This window comes from Falco naumanni, chromosome 4 (genome assembly GCF_017639655.2).
Source record: "Falco naumanni isolate bFalNau1 chromosome 4, bFalNau1.pat, whole genome shotgun sequence".
Classification (NCBI taxonomy): domain Eukaryota; kingdom Metazoa; phylum Chordata; class Aves; order Falconiformes; family Falconidae; genus Falco; species Falco naumanni.
Genome location: NC_054057.1, coordinates 99,089,584 through 99,114,660, shown reverse-complemented (window position 1 = coordinate 99,114,660; position 25,077 = coordinate 99,089,584). Strand labels below are relative to the sequence as shown.

The 25,077-nt window shown below is 36.4% G+C and overlaps 1 protein-coding gene across 2 annotated transcripts in view; it reads right to left on the bottom strand.

The window, feature by feature from the left end:
- Nucleotides 1–1,330: 1,330 nt before the first annotated feature.
- CFAP20DC (CFAP20 domain containing) overlaps nt 1,331–25,077 on the bottom strand; it is an 84,247-nt gene continuing 60,500 nt past the window's right edge. For both annotated transcript variants that reach the window (XM_040593450.1, XM_040593451.1), the window contains exons 15-17: nt 20,372–20,433; nt 5,605–5,696; nt 1,331–1,798 (exon numbers count right to left, since the gene is read on the bottom strand). In XM_040593450.1, the coding sequence (XP_040449384.1) occupies nt 1,686–1,798; nt 5,605–5,696; nt 20,372–20,433 (267 nt within the window). In that variant the 3' untranslated portion in view covers nt 1,331–1,685. The remainder of the gene's footprint in view (nt 1,799–5,604; nt 5,697–20,371; nt 20,434–25,077) is intronic.

The window sequence follows — 25,077 nt, the reverse complement described above, 5'->3', positions numbered from 1 at the left end:
AGGATATTCATTAACTGGGATCCATAATTACATATAATTTACAGACATAGAATTTTAAATCACTTGCCAGTGAGCTTACTAAGCTCACTTTATGACATTCAAATACATTATTCTTAAAAATTCACTGAGTAATCAGCTTGCAAATAATTACAGTGGAATAGCACTGGCTATAATCACATAGAAACTTAGAACAAGAATCACCAGAAATGCCTGTAGATCACACTTGCCAAGTGGTTTTGACATTCCCTTCAACTGGCCCCAGAAAACTGTTACACATTGAACTGGTGGACTCCAAAGCCCTTCCACTAACCGAACTCCATTACAACCCAGCTCCGTTACAACACAGCTCCATGGACTTGTCTCACGGGCAACCCCTGCCTGATACCCTTTCTTCAATACCAGGCAGCTGATTTTTTAATGATTTATTTACCTCTTGAGCAAGTCCTGTGGGTTGGGGAGGACACTAGTGGCAAGCAGCACTGCACAGCACTACAGAATCCCCCTTGCTCTGGGGCTGGCAATGTTGGGCACTGCTTGGAGCCAAGTAGCAGCCACGGCAATGCAGAAACATCAGGACCAGGTTAACTGGTTTTTAGGACAGACAAAGCTTGACATGTCTGCATGCCCAATATTTTGTTCATTTCACAAAATGATTTCATTTTCAAAGGGTACGTATGGTCTACTTTATTTCTATAGTCTTTCTCCATGGACAACAGGGATATTTTATGTATCATAGGAAAAAAAAAATTGCACAGTGATGCAAGCAATTTAAAACTCTAAGTTAGAACTTTAGGACCTTCACTGAAAACTGCACTGAAACCCGATACTGATGGGTTAAATAAATTACATTATTTTATTGCTAAGTGTAATGGAAAAACAAACGCAAGGCCTGCACTCAGAAGACAGCTTCCCACGTGAATCACACGCACCCCTTTTGCCTTACCTGAAATAAGGCTCCAGTTTTTGAGTGTTGAAGCAGCCACTCTTACCACTGTTCAGTCCTATGTTAAATTACATCAGTAAAGCAGGCAGCAGCTGGCAGTCCTGGAGCCTGCCATATTTATCCTGTTACGGTCTAGATTTATAAACTGCCCATGCACACACCTTGAAGTGCACCGTGTATGTACTGTGCCACCCTGCAGTTTTGAACATCGTCACGTTACTGTAATATGCAGCACTAGAGAATTTCTTGAAGATGAGGAAAATACTGCTTTCTCTGATGACTAAAGGGAGAGAGTGAGCTTATGAAATGGAGGCCTTTGAACAACACATTGTATATCTTGCAGTACAAAGAATAAGATAGCTCAGATCCAATTAAAATACACAGTAAGCAAGTAATGACATTTTTTATTTGAGAAAAACCATAAATTACAGATAAACACAACAAACCTTCTTGATTTAACTTAATTTGTTTCCATACAGAACCTTTGAAATTGGAAATAAATTGCACTAACAAATAAATGTCACAAGGAACTTTTAAGTTATGTGATTTTCCACTGCATTAAAACTTAACACAAACCCCATAAAAATAAGACACTATTTACAAAATATAGTCATTTTTTTTGCAAAACTATTGGTTAATTCAAGTTTTAAGTTGCACGATAAATTACACAGCTCAGTCACTTTACAAAGGGTTAAAAGACAAACCTACTCTGAATACAAACCAACATCCTCTCATGATCTGACTATGCCAATTCATAGTACTTCCCAGAATCTGGATCAAAGTAACAGTTCAGACACGGATCATACAGGAGAGTCAAAACTTCTTCCTCTTCTTCAGCATTGAGGTCATCTTCACCTGTGTCAAGTGGGGAAAGTAAGAATAAATCACTTTTATTCACTTACCCAGCAACATGGAAATACCTTTCTGTCAGATGTGACAGACTTTTTCTTTAAAGTGTATAATCTTTCGATTTCTGAATTGTTACCTTCAAGATAACAGCAATTCACATTTTTATGATATTTCTGAAGACTTGTATTTACGTGAGGTGAAATGATGTCAGTCAGATTTTGCTTAACAACCAGACTTTACAAAGTCCAATGGAGCAGTTCACCAGCAGTACCTTTACTGATAGAGGATCAAAGTATTCCTAAGTGATATTTTTCTCAATGAACTTCCTAAACAATAATGTTTTAGCACGAACAAAGACAGACGGTGTGTACTTCAGGCCTGTAAAAATGTAGGAATTTGAATGTCTGGTATCCAGTATGCCACCTAAATGTTCAGTATAGGTAAACATGTACGAAAGAGCTTTTGTTATCAGAAGGGAAATAAGATTCTTTCAGACAATAAAAAATTTAAATCTAGGTTATCTAGAGTTATTTAAAATGCAAGACTGTTTTCAGGTAACAGAAATGAATCCTTAGCCTAAAATACACTGATAAAGCCATAGAGACTTTTATTACAGACACTTTATATATTGTAGCTCCTTTTCTAAACCTGTCTGTCTTTCATATAAACTAAATCTAAGTTATATGACCCATAGCTTTTTGATAGGAAATAATTCACAGCCGAACGCAATCTGTATCTTGAATTTCATCATAAATGTTCATCTTGTTCTCAGACTGCTAATACAAACGGAATGCTTTGTATGCCCTAACACTTCATAATAAGTAATGGCCTGTTATGCTAACAGCAGCAGTTTCACAATGCTCAGAATCTATTTACAGCCAGGATCACACAACGATATATAGGTTACATTATCTAGAGACCAGAAAGTAGGTTGGTGCATTTAATGCATACAAAAGAAGTGTGCACTTTATTGTTTCGGAGGAGATTTCATTTTTGTTTCCTCAGTAACCTTAACAAATGCCATCAGAAAGAAACTGTCTTTTACTGTAACCAAAGGTAAAAAATGTAAAGCTAAATTGTTGCCCTCCCTGTTGCGGGTACTTCGTCAGGCCTGGTAAGCTAAATGAGGTTAACTGAGATATTTTGTTTGGATAGCTCTTGGGAAAAAATTATGCAGTGCAGAAAGAAGGCATAGAACTGAATGTCTTTTTCTACACTTCAGATCATAGTACACAAATAAATGGTATTCATGCCCCATTCCCTCACACAGCCTTACATTTTCACCTGAAACCATGCTGTTATTTCCACCAAATTCTTCCTTTTATTATTTTGCTTTTCCCTGCTTATGTTTCTCTTCAAAATTATTTTCTTTTCTTTCCTAAGCTTAACCTCCTTCCCTCTTTACCTTGGAACTGGCCTCTCATTATACTCCCTGGTTTGATTTAGGAGTAAGAAATTCTTCAGACTCATCAGGGGTATACTTCTTGCCCTGTATGCCTTGAATTCACACCAAATCAGAATACAATTGCATCCAGGACTAGCTGAATGTATACCTTTATAGCAACAATTCTCTGCATGTGTTTTTATGTGAACAAGAAGAGAACTTGGTTTTCTAGATGTATCTTGTTTTTAAAGTCAGGCTTCTTTCGTTTAGCATCTCACAATATCCCCAAATGCATTTTAAGGCATTTCTAGATGTTGCAACATGTTTGCAATGGCCGTATGGAGTATCCAGGTTTGACCAGATTAAAAAAAACACATGAAAACCTCACCTCTGTTCTTCTACTTCTTAAAAAGAAGTACTCATTACCGTAAGTGACGCTCTTCTACAAGACTCAACTAACATGTAATGGTTGTGTTAGAAGGCATCCTTCTACTTTCAAATGGTGTTTGTGTACAACCTGACCACATGTAAGAATGACGTGTCCATGGCCAAATTAGCTGATAAACAAGTCACTTTCAAAGAAAATTTCCATAGGTGTTTATGCTGCCACCATCCACACTTTTGGGGTTGGAGCTGCTCAGGATTGCATGAATAAAACTCTTGGCAGTTTAATTTGAATAGCATGGTGAAAGCAAAATCAAAGCTTTTGTTCTTAAATCACTATAAAATTAAACAGTATTTCAGGCTAGAAAGTAACTTGATATTAAATGCAAACTGAAGTCTGTGATGAACGTTATAGAGGGACGAGTATTTTTTAGTTCTGAGCTGCAAGAAGACTGAAGGTAGTTAGTACCTCTGAATATCTGTCAGATTAAATGAGATACTGCCCCACTGAACTCAGGGGAGCTATTGCTTTTATGGAGAAAGGCTTTTGCACAAGATGTCTGAATCTGGATAACAACGAATGGAGGAGGCATGTAGCAGCTTTTTCTAAACAATGAAATAAATATACAAGTAACTGTACTTGGATTTTGTTAACTGTTTATACATAGTCACCATGGTCTGGAAAACCAAAATAGTTTTCCTTTTCAAATAAATATATTTCCACTGTATTCTAGGTTTTAATATTAGAAAATGGCTTGTAGAAAAGTTTCTGTGTGAAGTTATCAAAATTACAAGTATCATATCTGTACATGAATCATAATTTAATCCGAGCGAATAAAGGCACAAAAATAAAAAGGAAAAAACCCCAAGCTATGGTATATAGAGATTTTCTGTTCTCCAAACGTGCAATCATGAACATATGATGTAAAATATTTCAGCATAAAGGAAAATGAGCCTAGAAACAACTCACAAACCAGTTTGGAAATCCTAGTGTGAATAACACAAGAAATCCATCAAACTTTTAAAAGATAATAATACAATTTTTAAATTTTACAGAAGTTCTATCTTAACTGAAGCAAGCCTTGGATTTCATAATACTAACATAAAAAAATTCTCAGGGATCTATCATAGATTTATATCCAACATGACTTTAACTCAAGGATTACTGTCCAGCTCTCTTTGGCTTACTTAGGACTCTTAAGAAAACATATTATTTGATTCTTCAAAGCAAGGTCCATTCCTGACAGCAAAATTCTATTTTGCTGTCAGAAATGATTACAAATATACATGTATGAAAACGTTCCCGATTTGAGTGGCATAATTTATTTTAGACAGAAAATCACTGAGACATCTTCATCCCTCGGGCAGTCAAAATACACATGTCAGATTTATGAGAGTTCATATGGAATTCCCCAGACTAGAGGAAAAATTTAGATATCTACCCTGTTTCCTAAGACAACTGATAAGAAAAAAGAGCATTTGAAGAAAAATAGGTATTTGTTTCATTCTATCATTGTTGACTTTCTAGTTTCAACTAAGTTCTTTGCCATTCTTTAAGCAAACCCTATTAATAAACAAAAACCTGTAACACTTTAGGTGGTTGGTGACAACAGTCTTTACTCAGGAAATCATGCTGAGATTTCATTTAAGGCTGAATCTGAAATTTTTCTTCATAAGAGAAGTATCACTTACGTAAGTGCAATTATGCTTCTGAATGTTTAGTCTTTGTGTTCTTTCTTTCGTAGGTTTTCAATCCCCGCTAGCATAAATTCCTTATTTTAAACAAATAAGATGCATTTTTTTTGAGTTAACCTCTATCGAGCCAGAATATTAGGAAACTGCAACTAAGTTATTCTTTGATCAGAGGCAAATAATACTGCATGGAAAACTCTGCTAGCTTGAGCTGAGAATAATAAGTAAGAGAACTTGGAACCAAAATGTAGCAGTATAGAAAACTACAAAAAGGCAGCACCAGCAGTACAGAAACAGCATTTTGAAATGTCTTTCTATCCAGATCCTTTTCATTGTCTTCATAAATTCCTACCTGGAATACTCTGATTTGTTGAAGATTTAGTGTGCTCTTCCAGTTGTTGGCTTCCAGGAATGATGGGGGGACTGAACGCGTTCAACCACTCCCTGAAAAACACAAATCAAAATGTCATTCATAAAAGCACAGTTTGCATTCCTATTCGTTCTAATTCTTTTGATTATTAAAAAAAAATTCAAAGGAAATTGCAGGTTGTCGAGCATGATGAAACAAAATCAAGCTAGATTTTATTATTATAAAAATAAACCTAGTAGTGAATACAGTTCTTAAATGTTAAGGCTTCCTTCCTTCCTTAGCCTTTTCACTTGCTCTGTTCACACTGAAATCTGTGTTTTAAGTCAGGTTTGCTTTGCAGATTTTAGCTGGTATTGCTCTCTCAGCAAAAGGCATACATGAGGTGTGACCCAGAACCCACAGAGCTACACGCTGAAAGCCTACAGGACTCATGAGTGTCTTTTTCGGAGGAGTAAAGACTTGGGATGAACAAGCTGTGTTTGATGCGAGACTGTGGGGGTCAATTTGATTAAAAATCCTGACCCTCTTCTAAGGAAAAAGGCTTAAGATTATATACAAGAGATGTATTCAGTTACCACCAGCTTGGCACTGCTTGGAGTTCCCTGTAACATGGTGACTTAGCAAGTGGTCCATCACCCACAGTGTGGATGGTTGGTGAGTTAGAGCTGAGCACATGAAGTGGGTGCATTAACAGTGTGATACCAACTCATGGTCATGAACTGTGGGACAGCTCATTTTTTTAATTTAAATTTAAATAATTTAAAAATTTTCAATAAAGGGATGGAATTAGTGATCAGAGCTAAGAATAATTATACTAACTGTTTTCTAGTGTTGTTAAGAAGGAAACATTGGATGAGTCAGGCTGTTATTGTTGTTGTTGTTATTGTTGATAGTATCGTTGATACAGGAAAAAAGCTTTGTTGGGTAAATACATTATAAACAATTATATATTATAAATCCAAACAATGTTATTCAGCATAACATGATTTTAGCTACTGCAAGACACCTTAACACGGCTGCCACATACCTATTTTGCTTCTGTAAAAAAAATATTAGATGGGATCTTTATCATAGAGGAAGGAGTACAGACCTTCTTCACCTATTCAATTTAAGAGGCAATTTATATCTCTCCTGAACACTACTTTGTGATAGCTTTTAAAAATCATTTTCACGTTATCATACATTCATGCAAAGTTCAATGTTCATTTCACATACCCCACTTTACGACACACTGTCTTTGATTGTTATAGCTCAAGGAAAGGGAAACAGAACAGTTGTTTTTATTGTTATTGTTACTGCTTTCTATCGCAAACTGAACTGCAGATTTTTCCGCTGAAAAAGTTACTCATATTATGCTATCAATCAGAGAAAGATAGCCCTGGAAGGACACATCTAAGTCACAAAGTCAAGACATCCCTTGTGCAGGTGATCATGTCTTGTAGTTCTTTTAATACATGAAACTAATCCCTGCCCACTGTCCGCATCTGGTGTTTCCGTAAGTTCCCATCTCTCCAACAGTAACAGCTGTAACACGTTAAAGCTTCCACATAACCATTAACTAGACCAAATAATTGGAAGTTAACACTTGAACACAGAATGAGGGAGGCCAGTAAATCATCTAATTTTGACAGAACCAGATCCATCCTTTTTGACCAACATATTTCACTGCAAGGCAAGAGGTATGGAAGGGGAAAAGGGTCTTCAAATTCCCTTATGTTTGCTTCATGCTCATGGGAACAGTGCAGCTCTACAAGGTAAATTACACTTGGTTTGGGGTTGATTCAACTTATGCCTGGCCATGCCTGTTCCAACATCTCACAAAAACATCACACATGCAAACCTGTGCTAGAGGCCAGGGAGATTAGCCTGAGCTGTAGAGGGAACTTCAACATCCATGGCTTTGTCCAGAAGAGATGATTTTTTTCCCCCAAGCTTGACAGATTACATTGCCAGACTGTAATTGTCTCAACTCAATTGTCCAACACCCAGTAAACAGTAATGGACTTCTACCTTCTGAAAAGCCTTGATGATTTTATGTACGATTTGCTTCTGACAGAGAAATCTGGCAACACTCAGTCATGTGTTAGGATTACTAAAATAGGCCATCTGATTTTTTTTTTTTTGGTTAGTTTTTCTGCTACTTCTGGACTTGTTATTGATTCCACATCATCTCCTGTTGGCATGTACGCATGATCTGGGGTGAATCAGGGGACAACCACCTATCTGTTTGCAGTCAAAATGGAAAAAACTAATTTTCTGCCTCAGGAAACAGAACTGCTGGTGTAGAAATCCAGCAAGTGGTATAGCAGATTTAAAGGAAGAGATGCTGAATTTTCCATTATTTCAATATGTAAAAATATACTTCAAAATTTTTTTACACCATCATTATTTTCACACATATGGCAAACTTCACAACCAATCCTTCTCCTCTTCTGCCGCTCAGCTAATTCCAGTGAGAACTGGTACAACTAATCCACCCAGCAATATGCTTGCCTAGACATCTCATTGTTAGTGCTCTCTGTCATTGCTCACCATACTCGCATTCCCTGGATACAGCCAAAGACCATTTATTTACACCGAAGCTTCAAATGTTTTTAGGAGTAACAGTTAAATGCATGCTGTGCTATCCAGTGGCATGGTAGAATATATTTTCCATTTCTGCCACTTGTGTGTGTGGTTTGTGCTGCCTTAGAATCAGCTCACATAAGCCTAATGTGAGAATCTGACCATTGCTCACAGAACGTGGTCCGGGAACATGAAGCATTATCACGTACCTGATTCTCTACAATTGCACTGAAACACAACTTCAGCAAAGGCAATCTCTTGGAGAAACTGCGGCAATTTTAGAGAAGGTAAGGAAGAACTATTAGAGCTAATCTACCTCTCTGTTTCCCAAGCTACCCTTTCTTGCAAATTCACTGCTACTTTTTTAAAAGACAGTGATGTTTGAGATCCAGACAACTAGAATAGTGCTGATTGCTGAAGCAAAAAGTGGTGCAAGGACAGAGGAAAGACAGTGCTTGCTTCTAAAGAGAATTATCTCAGTCAGACCAACAAATATAGTTAGAAAAGTCAAGAAGCTTCAGAGTATATGCAGTTCTACAGGTCTGGCACAAAACAGAAGAGTTTAAAGATACGTGTTTTTCATATAAAATATATATCAGAGAATTTCTAAAGAAAACAGTTGGCACCTGGAAAGCAGAGAGGATGTTAGTAGAAGGAAAGAAAGATAATAAGGCAATTACCTCCGGTGGAAAAGAGACAATTCCTTTAAAGAACACTACGGGAGCAAGGTAATCATGTGTCATTAAACCAGTATTGCTGTTAAAGTAATAGTTCTTATTACTCAGTAATCAATACACTACAGTATCAGGGATGCATTGTTGACTTAATATTACTTTGAAGGTTGAAACATTTTACACAATATACGAAAACCTGGTTTATTACTTCCACAGGTTAGCAATGTCTAGATTAACTTTTTGTAAAATCTTGAAAAAAAATTGTTAAAGAATCTCTTGTGTGCTGAAATCTTCTTGGCCTAACGGCAGTAGAGAGTAAATACCAGCAGTTGATTGATAAACTTCTGAAAAGTGGGTTTACAGTGGTAATTCTGATAGATGCTGTAGCCTTGCAGTCAAGACAGACTTTTCCACAATGAAATCTGCAGTTGCTTTTAGGAAGAAACTAAAGCGTGTATGTGTGTGAGACAGTGTGTGAACTAATTTTAAACAAAACAAAACAAATCAAAAATCCTGAAAAATCTGTAGGTAGACCTTGCCTAAAAGTGGAGCTCAGCATGGAGAAACCCAGGAATATTCTGAGAAATGCAGACTGTGGACTATGTTCCCATTTATCGTGGTTTTATTCTGATTATGAATAAAGAATATTTTTTTGGAGAACTTCTTGAAGATGCTACTTTATCTCCTTAAAACAGAAAAGCTAATCGCACATTCTGACTAATTAAAGGCACTCTATTTATGCTATCAATGCCTCCAGCTGTAATCAATATAATCAACATGCAATAAACTATCCAGAGCTTTCCTGATAACAATGTGGAATGCTAAGTACTGTTTTTTGACATTGCGAATCGCATTGTATTAAGGCTCAGAATAGCTTCCACACACATTCAAAGTACCATGCACCTTTAATGCTCGCACTGAAACTCTTCATTATTCTGAAAGCTATTCTCCATACCATAATATAATTAAAAATGTTACATAAACTTGTTACCTTATGGTCTTTTCTTAAAAAAAAAATCTTCTGGAAAATAATTGTCATATATTAAAATATCACATGATAGTTGAACTGTGATGGCAAGCAAAAGAATCTTTTGGACTTGTGAACATTGTTTTCTGTTTTATGAAAGTATGTTAAGTTTCGCAGAAGATGGCGAAAAGATCCATCAGTAAAATCTGTTAAGAATATTAGCGATGCTTCATTAAGTAGCACTTACCAATGACAATGTATCAAAATTATTACTATCAACAGAAATCCGAAGAATCAGAGGGTTTTATTTTAAATCTTAATGACCACCTTTGATACTTTGATTTTTTACAGATATTTTTGCCTTTTAGTCTATCCTACTAGCTGGACTGAGAAAATGGCAAATCACTTAGTATAAAGATTTTTAACATTGCTGTGAATTGAGATAGCATGCTTTATTACATTTCTTTTGGATGAGATTTAATCTGTATTACTGAAATCAATTGGATCATTTAATCCATATTATTAACAAAATTAACATGCTTCAAAGTTTTAGTATGGTTTTGTCCAACACTCTATACAGGAATTAAAAGGAATATTCAAACTATTCAGCCAGTCTGGTAGTATACTTTAAAAATGCAAGGGAAAGGCTACATTATATCAAATCAGGGAACTAAAAAACATTTGTTTTTGCATTAAGAACACATCACATTGACAGACTATTATGCATCTGAAGTCTACAATCAATAAGGAACACAAAAGATGGTATTTAACTGCATAAACTACTTAGTAAATCTTACGAATATGAGAGAACTGGCTTGTGCCTGAGGGTTAATAAGAGGAGCACATTTGCTGAATTATCTTTTACAATGGATAATTTGACTAACTCTGTGGAGGGCCAGAGAATGCCAATGTATGAATCAAGAGTATGAAAATATTTTAGAGGAAAAAAAGACCAATTCTTGACATCTTGTGCAATTATCAGCTAAAATCTCAGCACATACTTCCGTTGCATTACTAATATTTAGTACCACATAAAGCAAATTCTCTAATGATCAAAGCGAGTATGTAATACCTTACTATGATCCACTGAATGCAAAGTGCCAGCTCATATCAAAAGTATGGTTCAGTATAGCTTAAATATTCAGTTCAGCTAAGACGAAGACCTATTTTTCTCACTTGTTTGGATTTTTAATTATATCTATTTAAGAAAGGCTATTAGACACTAACTCAGTTCTTGGATAAATCAATAAAAAGTCACCTAGCTTTGTAAAAGCCCTCACCTATTCCCTGCTACATCTTTTTTGGAGCATGCATTACTTGTTAGGCTCCTCTAGATTAGCAGATCTAAATTTTCAATTATTTACGTATCTGCTGAACTTCATTCATACATGTAACTTAATGTAAATCAGATTACTTAGACACACCTATTCGGGCTCTGCTTTGTAATATATTAATGAAGTATGTATAATGGGAGTTTGTTTTTTTTTATAGAACTATTTACATAGAAATAAACCCTTCAATAATAGTTTCAGTAGTGAAGCAAGGACTTACGTAGGCTATTAATAATATCTGTTTGTGTTATGTACAAAATGCAATCATATTATCTGAAAAAATGTTGAAATAAAATTTCAGGTCCTACAGACATATGTCTGTAATAACAGTGAAGTCATATGAGTCTTGAATTGTCCATTATTGCATCTAAAATGGTTTAAACAACTTCAATTCTTGAACATTCTTAAAGTTTTTACATAAATATGCCATAAACCAAGAAACATTCAGTGTTGATTTATACATCAATAACTGTTCAGTGCTACTCAGCTCCAGGTGGGAAAAACAGTATCTTTAAAATGGAAAACTGAGTGAGTATACAGAAGAAGATATACTACCAAAAGAATATAGAGTATATTTATACATACAAATCAAGGATTTTTGAATGCACATTTTAACACAAATCTTGAAAAATAACAAAAATATACACTCCCATATGACTTTGCAGAAATCGAAAGCTCTATTTAAAAAAGTATTTAAGGCCAATCTGGCAATACATTGGTGATTAAAAAATGCAAGGCATGAGCTACATTGTATTATTCTGCTGGAGTGTTATTGTAGTTTCAAAATATCATTAAATCAGCACAAACCAACACTTATCATTTCCTGCACATTTTTCACAGTGAGCTGCATTCTGACTATGAGTAATCTGTTAATCTGTTCTTTGCCTCACAATCCGTCAAAGTGACAGATTCATTCCAACCCTAATTCATAATATCTTCATTTACTGTATGCCTTACTGGAACTTTCTTTTTTTGCTAGCACTAAGATTTACAAAATCACAAGCATATTTAGAGAATGACTTTTTCCTTCCCCCAAACCACTTCAGCAAGTCCAGCCTGCCAAATACCACACTTCTAACGGAGGCAGCGAGACCTCCTTAAAACCTAAATTCTTTAATTTTCAATGAATTAGTAACTAAAAAAGAGATCAGATCATAAAAAGTACATGTGCAACTGTGCATGGAAGACTTGAAACTGCTCTTAAAAGTCTTAAATCTGCAAATGAACTGGTTTACGGGTGCTAGATTAGATTCAAGGATAACAAAGGAGATGTGAATTCTACTTATTAAACAAGATATTTCATAGTGTAAGGTGCTGTGACAAGTGTGTACAGTATAATCACGCTGACTGGTATTAGCTGAAAGTTTGACTTGTTAATGGCACCTTGTTTTTCTTTCATTATCATAGTTGAAATGATATTTTTTTTCAGGTTATTAAAAACATACAGTCATCTACATCAGTCTAAAACCACGAATGAACTGAATTTGGAGATTTAACAGCTCTACTAATTAATATATTGTGCTATTTGGTCAATGCTTTGTAATTAAATACATGAAACTTCTATTATAGCTTCTGTTCAATGACAGTAACATTGGAATTTACTTAAAGACTAAACCCATAGCTCATCACTATGTTAGCTTGGTGGCTAGATTATAGTTTCAATATTCACTAGCAATATAAATGACAGTAGTAGAAAAAAACAGTGTTTCATCACCTAATTTAAGTCAAATACTAGCCCTTTCTTCTTTGCTAGTTTTGATTCGTTTATCAGAAAATCAGCTGTATAAATTGAAAGTAATGAATTTGCAAAGGTGTGTTAAAATTCTTTCATCTTAATCTAATCTTAAGCAAGTAAATTCTAATAACTACAGCAGATACTCACTGATCAGTGAATCAAATGGATTTCCACATTTAATGAAGTGTCCATTATGTAGGGTGTGCTTCCTTTTTAACATATTTTAAATAATTAAATAAAACATTAAAACAATATATATTTTAATATTCCATTGGTTCAGGAAGCACCAGAATCTAGTACCTAGTACCTAATAAGTCTTGTTGCAATTAAAGTCATACTTTTTCTCCACAGTCACTAACCAAAAGCATCTCACTGTTCTCTGCATCCTGGGCATAGACTGGATCCCATTTAACTCTTAATGGATGACATGGAGCCAGAGGGTTTTTAAAAATCAATGGAGAGATATGACTCAACACAGCACTAACTTTAATATTATCAGACTTGTTAAAGGTGCTGCTGCTGAATGTTCCCTGTCTGTGCAAACTACTTTCTTTTTCAGAAAAGTAAAAACCCAAATGTATGCATGAAAACTCTGACCTTTTAATATATTAATGGAATGAATGGTACAGCATGGAGCTGGAAACTTAATTGCCACCACAAAGTGAGAAGTATGCTACCTCAGTTCAATTCTTTAAAAACATCAAGCTTTGTCAACATCAAACGTTAAAATAACATAAAGGAATAAAACCAAGGTTCTTGCACAAATGATACTGGAATAGCAGGGAAGGGAGGCATGGGCAGTTGTGCCCTTGGAAACTCAGACAGTTTGGCTCTATAAGAAAATGTTATATGCATATGGGATGTCAGCCAAGGAGCCCGATTTGTCTGTAATTAAATCAGCTTCCAGTTCAGGAGGAGGATGGAGGAATAAATACATATTTCCATGATGGGGGGTGGGTTACTGGTAGTAAGCTTTTTCTCTCCAGAAAAGGGAACAATACAACTGGTACAAACGTACTCAGAAGCTTGCCTGCCCTGTGAACTACCCCGAAAGGCTCTGAGTCATCAGAAGCTGGACTCAGATACCGGCTTATGGCTGGACCAAAGTGTCTTGTCATCTGCAAACAGGAGAGATCCCCTGGAAGAAGACATGATGGTGAAGGTGTACTCAGCTGCGTACTGAAGGAGACATCGCAAGACTGTGAAGAGGGAATCCTGGACTTGTTACCAGGTAACACCTACCTCTTCCTTTCGATTTGCAAGACCTTAGAGGTGTGTAAAATATCTTACTGCCTGTTCTCCATCCCTACACACGAGCACAGCCAAGACAACTGTTTGAATGGCCCAGGAATATTCAGAAAAAGGGTGAAACCAATAAAAATTATTCAAAGTCCTGAGGCTACAAGAAAGATACAAACTACATTATATTAACATAGACGCAACTGCATGTTTGAAAGCATTTACCATGTTTTATATTCAACCTCTTAGTGTATATGCTGCTAGGTTTTCATGTTCTCAGATTCCCATGCAAGGGAAAGCCATTTTTGGATTATTTTAACAAGCTCTTACTTGTTAGCCACTTGGTTCTCAACAACCTTCCTGCAGCTAAGCTTTTTAACATCATGATTAAAAAAATTAACCTTTTCAATTAGATGTTTCCTGTGCCATTTTCTCCTTTTGTCATGTTCTTTTTCATGCATATTATAGCCCGACAAATGCAGCAGAACTTTGCTAATTCAGATTAACGACTAGGAGATCTATTGCAAATTACTCTATTTGGTGGATGAATAAAGTTACTGAACAAGTACAATAAAAAACCAAAGTACATTTTGTGATACATTGTTCTTGTTCACTTATTTTGACAACTGTTGTGTAATTTTATAATACTTCATAATGTAATATTGTCTGTTTTGCAGAAGTAATGGAGTTCTATGGCTTTGAACTTGTAATGAATCATAAAAATAAATATGCTTCTTTGTTTGCAAAACTCAATCTTTAAATGTGCTTCTTTAAGTTATTCTGCTGTTTAAGCGTTTGCTTGGAGATACAGGACACAAAGACCTTTTGTGTCTGACTTTCACGGCGTGCATGTTGGAGAAGTTCTGGTGTAGTGCAAATATATGTTATATAAATAGTTACAATTCTTTTACTGTACATCTCTCAATGGTATAATAACACATGCATCAGCTATTAGAACACTTAAGTTTTCAAAGCTGAACATGCTTCTAATACTTGTGAGTTTGCAGTGGATGTATTTTTGTGCTGGGATCATTGACATATTATTGAAATTTCAGGTGCCATGATAATGGCATTTATGACAACAATAGGCTCTAAAAAAATACTTCTCCAGCAGAAACTTTTAAAGAAAACGAAAGAAATAATTTACTTCCTAAAATCAATAGAGTGGCTCAGAGTTACTCATAGGAACATGTGTTCATAATATTTAGCTAATATACCAGATTTTTACTGATAATCAAGTTTGCAAATAAGTTAAAAATGTATTTAGCTAAAGGAACATGTTCATCCATTTCATGATTCATCATCAAAACTACTGTGCATGCATATCATTAGAAAAATAAGAAAATCACATTGTTTGATAAAGTAGTACTTAAGAATATGGGTTCTGCTTTTTTTTTCTTAAGGTAAAACCTATAATGTTTCCAAAAAGTTATAGTTATTGTCTTCCTCAAACATGTTAATCTCCACATCAATGAAATGTGTGATGATAAATCTCAAATCTATAATATTTCCCATAACTGGAGAGATATCTTTACCATAAAGTGGAAGAAAATGTTACTAGCTTCTTTTAGGTTGTGGTTTTTTTTTTTTTTTTTTCCCCTTTTTGTGGGTTTGGTGGGCTTTTTTTGATTGTAGAGGAAGGAATGATGACACCTGATCAGTCTAATGTAACACATGTAGGTTACAATGACAGGACAGCTTGCTTTAGTCAGCCTGTACCAAGCCTATGTGAAGTGAGGTCAGCGACTATTAATCATTTGTCAAAGACTGCGGGCCCTTATCAGCCAATTACAGATACAAGGAACTTTATATTACATCCACAAGTGGCAAAGCTACAAAGGACTTAAACCACACTACAGTGGTGACACTTTTTATAGATAAATACAAATCTAGACAAAATGCTGGCCTGAAATGCATCATATTTCCATTTAGCAATTCTAGTAAATATTTAATACTGGTTTTCCTTAAAATTTTAGGGACCTTGTATGCTCCTTAGCCCTAAAAGGTTTCTTTTTTATTCACAACAAACCCACTAATGGAGTCTAATTTAAACACAAAAAATCGCACTGAAGAAGCTACAGACTTGCACACACAGAGCAGAAAAATCTAGCTTGTTTTACAAGTCAGCTACTGGACTGGCTTGAGGATGGTCCTTAACCCTAACACATCAGAGGAACTGTAACACTCACTTTTCATAGCAAAACCTATGGAGATATCTCCATGGATGCAGGTCAGAGGATCATGGAGAAGAACAAGACACTGGAAAGGGCAGATGGGAGCCTGATAAAAAGACATCTCATTGCTTCTTTATGTTCTCGGTGGAATTTTGGGGCTGACAACCTACATCAGCTACAGATGGACTCTCAGTATCAGCAAGGAGGCTTAAGACTCCCCTCCTGTCCCCGTGCTGGGTCATAACCATCCATCAGGCAGGGTGAATTCCAACACATAGGGCTGAATGGTAGAGTACACTATATACTGATGCACATGCACTTTCACATACCAGCCGGGCAAGCACCAGCCTCTAGCAGCACAGAGGAGACAGAGGTGGAGCTAACAAGGGAGTAAAACTCTGGTTATTTCTGGTAATTCTGTGCCGGTAACCCTGACCAAGCCCACAGCAGAGGCACTGACAATACTTCAAAAGATCATTTTCATTGACTGATATACCAATTAACTTCTGTAGGTTCCAAGCACCTTTGGAAAGCTGTCAGCACCACATATATAGAGTAGTTTGGGAAGGCTGCTGATTTTAGAGCTGTTAACGTACCAAACCTGCCAGCGACTAACAGGGACAACAAATGAAAATAGTGGTTAAACTGAGGTTTAATTTGTGAATGAAAAACAGCTTGATCACTCATTCTTTAGTTTGAGACCACTGATCAATAGACTTTCTCATAAAATGATGTCTCTGTTTTATGTGTAGATCTTATATTCTTGGCTATAGTCCAAATCAGGCAGATGTTTACTTTCATTATATCTTTGTGCCCACAATTCGCTATGGGAATACTTTTTTTTTTTTTTAACATGTAAAGTTAAATGTCTGGCTAAAACCTAACTGAAAATTTGGCTGTGTACATTTTGTATAAAATTACTTCAGTAAAACACACTTCTTGTGAGAAGATACCCAATGAAATGCTGAAATATTTGTGTCCCACTTTAGTGTGGTTTTTGGGGAACAGCTGTTTGAACTTCAGAGGAACAAATTTTATTTGGTAGCCTGGGAAGAGTTGAGTAGGATGCCAAGACAGGATCTAATGAGGCAATGTTTATAAAAATAGGTTTCGGCTTACAAAAAGCCCCTCTCTCAAAGACAGAAAAATCAGCTTTTATCAGAAATTTTCTGAAGAGCATCTGTAGAAGTTCAGAAAATCTATTCATAAAATTAGGCTCAAGTGATCTTTTTCAGAAAGCAGCCCTACATTTTGCAGTTCAGCATGGCTGAAATTCCTCTAGAATATTTACTTTCTTTCAGCATTTCCTTAATGAAACTGCCAAGCCTTGTGGCACTCAAATATTTTGGAGGACAAACGCTTACTAAGTAGATGCACGGTACACAGCAATTTCCAGTCCCTGCACTGGAGGAAGAAGTAACATAGACAGTTACAGCTTCATATTTGAAGAGAAAGGAGCAATTCTGAAGTTCAGCTTGGACCATACAGCACATCAGTCAGTGGGAAGTGCAGAGCTAAGGCTTGAAACACTGAACATCATCTTGCTCATCTGGCTCTGCAGCCTCTGCAGTCAGCCTGTCTCCTTTCATTAACTGGTTCTATGCCTTGCAAAGCAGCGTGATGTGGAGGTGATTTGTACTGCAGTACCAATATTCTTGGCAGACTTATGACCTTTACCCAGTGGAACCAATGGAAAATGAGTCTAGCTGGGTCTTTTTATTGACTGCATTTCCATTATCTTCACAGGTGCTTTCTTTGCTGGCTTGTTCTTTTATCTTATTATGGACAGAAGCTACATTTACTGGACAATAGCTTCCACATTGCTCTCTTTTCATTTCCCAGAAAATACCACTGCTACACTTTTTCAAGTTACTTGAGACCTGTCAAATTCTTTATCAGTCTTTACAACAAACTATTTGTTGTTTCAGTAAGTGCATCACGTTACTGTCTTCATGCTGCGGTATTTGTACCCAGTCATCCACATAGGATGTATCAATTTTTCAAATATTCTGTGTGTTCCCCTATACAGCTATGGTAGGCTTACAAAGATTTAGACATTTTCCAGTTGCTCGTATGTTACTTGTTAAAATCTGCTTTAAAAACAGTTTAGGAACTAAGTTATAGAATTAGCATTAATTTCATCTCCCCCTCATTTAGGTACACACCTAGTGTGAAAAACACTACATGGCTTTCCATTATAAATGAGAGGTGATAATATGAATAATGGTATTCAAGTCACATAACCACCAGTTTTTATATCATGATGCAAACTGACCTCATAATTTTTTCATCTTCTGTATTTACAGCCCAATAATGCTCTTCTGGCAGTTCACAAGGGCTACTGTATTTATGAGGCACTTGCAAGTCAGGTATTTTACGAATACTTTGCCTGCATTTCTCAAAAATGATTTCTAGAGAAATTTAAGTCTAGTATGTGTACTGGATTAAAATAGCATTAGAACTAAGTTGTAATTTATATTATTTTGTTTTAAATTTTATTATATGGAAATACAAGTTTTCATTGTTGATCATATTAGCTTGATATGATGAAATGCTTTATTTTTCAGGGATAATGGTGTTTATTCTGTTTTTCAGTACATATAATATACTGAGTACCAAATTGCTTTAGCACATGCATAAAAATAACTTAATAAAAACTGACTCAACCAATGTATGGGCAAAAAGAAGACAAACAGCGTAGCTTGCACTAAAATATAGGCAATTCAAATGCCACCAGAACTATGAAACTGATTCTGGAGTACAGAGTCCAAAGTGTCAGTCTCAAGGTACCTGATATCTTACTCTGTGGTCTATAGTCAAGTGTCTCTGTCCACTTCATCCATTGTAACAATTCCTAAGGACAGAGGTGGTTCCTTTGATAACTAACACCCACATAAGCACTTTGATTTACATGTGAAAGGGAACAGGAATCCAGAATTATACTTTAACTCCAGTAATATATTGTGTGCACTAGGAAACATATGGCTGCATGTTGCAATAACTGATGCATTTGGATGAACTTCCACAGCAAGTTTCATAGTGTTCACTTCATAAAATCTAACCAGAAGATTCTAAATCTATAAAAATGTGGATGGCAAATGAGACAAGTGACTGAAACCATCTGTGTGAGGAGAAATGCATATTAACCTGCACAACTGACTGGCAGTGTGGTATCATAAAACACTTCAGACTGTTGATAAAAGATAAAGAAGTTGTATCTGTAATGCTCTCTCTTCCCCTCCCTCCCAACCCACACACACATTGTCCACTTAGAACTTGGACAAGCAAAATCCCCATTAACGACACCAAGTGGAAGTGAAATAGGATCACTTTTTAAAGTAAGTACACCTCTTGTTCAGGCTGTTCTAAAATTGTCAAAGTGATGGAGTTTCACAGGTACAAGGAAGTTCTGAAATGGGACAATGAATTTTGGTTGTTTCCATTTGATTATTTCTCCCTAGCCACACTCTCCCCTTGTCTTTACCTCATCTTATAATACAGGCACAGGAATTCTGTTGCCGATTCCAAACTAAACAGATCAAGCTAAAAACCTGACAGTCAAAATATGCTGTAGACAGGATCCCTTTGAACCATCCCACAGTGTTGTAACACCCTCTCCTGACTGGGCTATCTACTGAAAAACCCCATTTAAATAAGTAACATCAAAATCTTTTGAAACAAATGGATTCCCTGACACCTACAGTCACATACAGAATTCCAGTTCTAAGCCTTCAAAGCAGAGAGGGAGAAAGAAACAGATGAGAGTGTGTGTATGTCAGATGAGGAAGATTTGCTGAATCACGCATCAAAGCAGATGTAGGAGCAAGGCCTGTGTCAGTTACTTTAAATATGCAGCAGTACACCCAAAACATGCAGAATTCTGTTCCGCGTTCCAGGACAAGGCAGACATTCTGCAGACAATGACTAAAACGAGTAATAGTAAAGACCTCTGAGAGGAGGTTGCAATTGAAAAGAGATTTAAGATTAAATCAAAGAATGTCACATTTAATATTCAGAACACTCTAACTGAATCCTTACTGTCTGGGCTATAAATGGAATCTTACCGTGGGTTGGAATGAGAAAGCGGGCTCATTTCTTTCTGGTAGTGATGCTCCTGACTGACGGGCTATGGAAAATAAAAAATAATAGTGAGAAAATAACTTTGCAAATATTCTTTCAGAATGTTTAGAAGTATGTATGAGATCTTTCATGAGCATACACATTTGCAGCTTCTGATATTAGAACTTTACGGTCTTTTTTCTTATCTGTGAAATTAAAAAGGGATATTCAGATCCTAACGGTGCAAAAGTACAACTTAATAGATAATTCTTGTCTGGATGGAAATATGTATGAATTAAGGAGTCAACCACCTGGTCATTTCTTTGCTGCCTGTGACAGTGTTGGGACAGAGTCAGGAAACTTCAGAGTGGGAAGAGTGGCAAAGTCTTGTCTGATAGAGAAGGCTGGACTGCACAGGAATAGGGAGCGTGGTGCAGGAACTCAGCAGGATCTGTGCAGAACCAGCTGGTCTTAAGACTCGACAACACTGAGCCAGAGATACTGGGCTGGCAGGCAGGGTTCCTCTCTCCTCAGAAGCACCATGATCTTAGCAGTCCTGAATGAAGTTTGCAGAAGCATGTATAATTCTCTATGGCACTGCCAATTTGAAACCTGGATTAAGCTGTTCGTGGGTAGCTAATGGTGGACTGCATGAACATTCAGACAAAAGAGTTTCCCCTGTCTTCAAAGCGTGCCTCAAAGATTTAAAAATACATTTGGCTTATGGCATTAAACCCAGTTATTTGCAAGATAGATCAATATTCATAAACTGGTATAAAAATTCAAGAATTCTAAAATTCAGAAATAAATTTGCTCTCAGTATGTATGTAGCGCTTCCAGAAAAGACCCTTTTCACACCCCCCAAAACCAGTTCTAAAGAAATCACTGAAGCAAATGCAAAAGAAGTGAAAATACAAGTTTACATTAACATTACTTCTACAATTTATTACATGAAAGGCTAAAAATAAATATTAAGCATTATGAAAGCAGTTTTTTTTATGGAAATCAATATAAAAATGACTATGTTCTCATGGTTTCAGGAAGTGGGGAGGCATGTTGTAAAATATATGTTGAGGATGAATGACATCCTAATTACTGCCAAATATGAGTCACTGCCTGGTGGTGGATAGTGCAATTCCCAGATGATGGCTAGTGGAAGACTGAGGATGAGACAGAAAGTGAATTAGTCAGTCTATGAACCAGAATATCTGTCTAAATAATTTTTAGTCTCATTTCATAGTAAAGAATAGTCTGCCTCAGTTTTGCAATTTGACTTGATGTGAACAGATCCCTCCAGGGGTTGTCAAACTGAGCTCTCAGTTGGAATAATTCTGGGTTTAAATATCACTCCTCTTGTCTGTCAGACTTCAGTTCTGCCAGACCATTTTTGTGTTAAGTGGCTTTCTTTTCTGAAACATCACAAAGGAGGCCAGAAGACCTTCCACAAATTGGGTATGAACCTGGAAGTAATCTTCCAAATATTTTGCAGATCAAGTCTTATGTGACTGAATTTATATTTAGAAAGTTGCTTGGGGAACAAGAAGTCTTTCTTCTCTGTGAGTACTCCTTACTTGAAAGTTAGTGCTTAGTGGTGAGCATATTTTGGATTCTGCTAATGAAGTATTATACCCGTACAAGCTTCTATGATATATCAACCAGCAGTCCAGAGGAACCTTCCTTCTCCTTTGCATTTCTGACTAAGAATCAGGGACCATATGCTGAATTCTCTTACATATGACCTTTCTCCAAAATTTTTGTGTTATATCTAAAGTGGTGTCTGAACTGTAGAAACAGCTGAAGCTGAACAGGCCACTTCCCTGACAGGGCAGGAAGGTCTTAACTGGATCTCTAGAATAAAGCAAGGCATTGAAGCAAGAATATTTTGCAAACCTTGCAGATTTTCTTGGATAATGTGTATATGTGTGGGTATACACTTCACCTTATACCCCGCAATCCACAGAACTGTCTCTTTCATATTGTTGCAAAGCTAACATGGAATTTCATAGACCTCAAGATAGAAGAAAACATTCAAGTAAGATGGTCAAATAAAGTATTTTAAAATACCTAGTTCTACATACCCATATTATTGATTTGGAACTATGCCCCATGCACATTTTACAAGGGTTTACAATTCTCCTTTGAAATAAATTAATTTTAAAGTAGAAGTTTTTCATATTTATAACGGATAGCTATGCTGGGTAATGTATAATATTCAAAGCTATTTTATTCCTTTTTGGCTGTCATAGTTTACAGCAGCTGCTAAACAACTTACATGTCAATGATTTCTCCTGACAGCATATATTCAGTTCTTGGTAAACTATCATAGGATATAAAAATACAGCTTTAGTATTTTATATGTTTTTTGTATTTTATGGTTGTTTAAGGACATCTGTTCCAACCACAACTTAGCAATATGATTGATCTATGTGCCTTTATATTCAGAAGGGCTTCTTAGATTCATTAGTAACATGAGATTTTCAATGAATCTGGAAATCAGACTAACAAAGGCAAGTGATGAAAAAAACCCCAAACCTCACAAAAAATGTGTTTTATATATAAAATATTACTTTGATACATAAGTTCACTATCTAGCATGATTATATCCTGCCCTGCCTTGCAAAACATCATAGGTATTTCAAAATGAAAGACACATAAAAAGCTGCCTTCTGGTGGTGCTGTTGCCATAGATTCCACTAAGGGAAAAAAAATGTACAAAATGAACGAAAATTTGGAATAAAAATACTCCTTACTTATCTTTGAAGAACATAAGAGAAGGCAATAGATACTACTGATGTAAATAATCAGAAAGATACAACCTGGAAACACATGTAAGGATGAAAGTTTAATAATGACAAGAATTTCAAGCTGTCTTTCATTTCTGAAACTACAATATGAGGATTACTTTTGTTTCTTTTCTATAGACTGCACTGCTAAAATCATTTGCCTGCACAACTGCAAGACTGCTATAGATATATATGTATATGAACTCTTCCACAGTTTGTACATCTGATTTTGGGAAGATTGATCATTTGCATGCAAATACTCTTGACTCAAATGACGGTGGTACTAAAGATCAGAGACATAAACCCAAATTTGATTTTATTTTACATGTTTTTTACATAATATATATAAGGAATAAATATACATGTAAGGAACACTTCTTGGTAAAAACTGGAAGCTGAAGAAACAATGAATTTTCTCAGGCTGGGGGATGAAAGGATTGACAGCAGCCCTGCAGAGGACTTGGTGGTACTGGCAGATGAAAAGCTGGACATGACCCAGCAATGTGTACTCGCAGCCCACAAAGCTAACCGTATCCTGGGCTGCATCAAAAGAAGCATGGCCAGCAGGTTGAGGGAGGTGATTCTGCCCCTCCACCCTGCTCTGATGAGACCCCACCTGGAGAACTGTGTCCAGCTCTGGGGTCCTCAGCAGAGGAAAGACACGGACTGTTGGAGCAGGCCCAGAGGAGGCCACAAAAATGATCAGAGGGCTGGAGCACCTCTCCTATGAAGACAGGCTGAGAGAGTTGGGGTTGTTCAGGTTGGAGAAGAGAGAAGGCTCCAGGAAGACCTTATTGCAGCCTTTCAGCACCTAAATGGGGCCCACAAGAAAGATGAAGACAAACCTTTTAACAGAGCCTGTTGCAATAGGACAAGGGGTAATGGTTTTAGACTAAAAGAGGGTAGATTTTAAACTAGATATGAGGAAGAAATTTTTCTACAGTGATGGTGGTGAAACGCTGGAACAGGTTGCCCAGAGAGGTGGTAGATGCTCCGTCTCTGGAAACATTCAAGGTCAGGTTGGACATGGCTCTGAGCAACCTGGTCTAGTTAAAGATGTCTCTGCTCGCTGCAGGGGGGTTGGACTAGGTGACTTTTAAAGTTCCCTTCCAACCCAAACTATTTTATGATACTGCAATTTTAGGTCTTACAGCAAGACCACGCATGGCAGAAGACTACAATCCAGCAGGAGCAACCTTTGCATGTGCTGTATTCTGATCATTCAGTTATGACTACCTGTGCATACAGCAACACATTCACTGCACATGTGTATTCTATGCGTGGGGAATCACTGAAAACAGCTATATGAAATTATCTGCCAGATCCATAGATTTGAAAGCCAGAGGGAAGAATGAGATCAATTCATGATCATATGCATATCACAGGCTACTTAATTACATCACCAATAGAAACCACTGAACATCATCAGATCTAGAACTGAATGAACCATGAAGTCCATCCCTCTGACTGCTTTTGATACTTGTCAGCTGACCAGTTCTAAATTCTTTCAAGGTGTGCTTTATTAGTATGGAACCTTGCTCGTTTTTAAACAAATATGTACAATGGTCTTAGCATGTTACATCTGAGCAGTTCCCTTATAAATTGTAACTTCATCAATAAAATTAGATTTTTTGAACAGAACGTATTTTCTATAAAATGATCTTGACTATCATTAACCATATCACCACCCTGTAAATCTCTGTTAACTGAATCCCACACCAGACTTTTCACTGATTTGACAATGATAACAAACTGGTCTACATTAACTATTTCATTTCAGCAACTTGTTTGAATACTGGCACAGCATCACTACTCTCAAAGTCTTCTGAAATGTTGCAAACATATCAAAATAAACTAAAAGTTAACACCACCGTTCCAAGAATGCCCCAAACTACTCTCTTAAGAGCTTCTGTGTTAAAACAACTCAG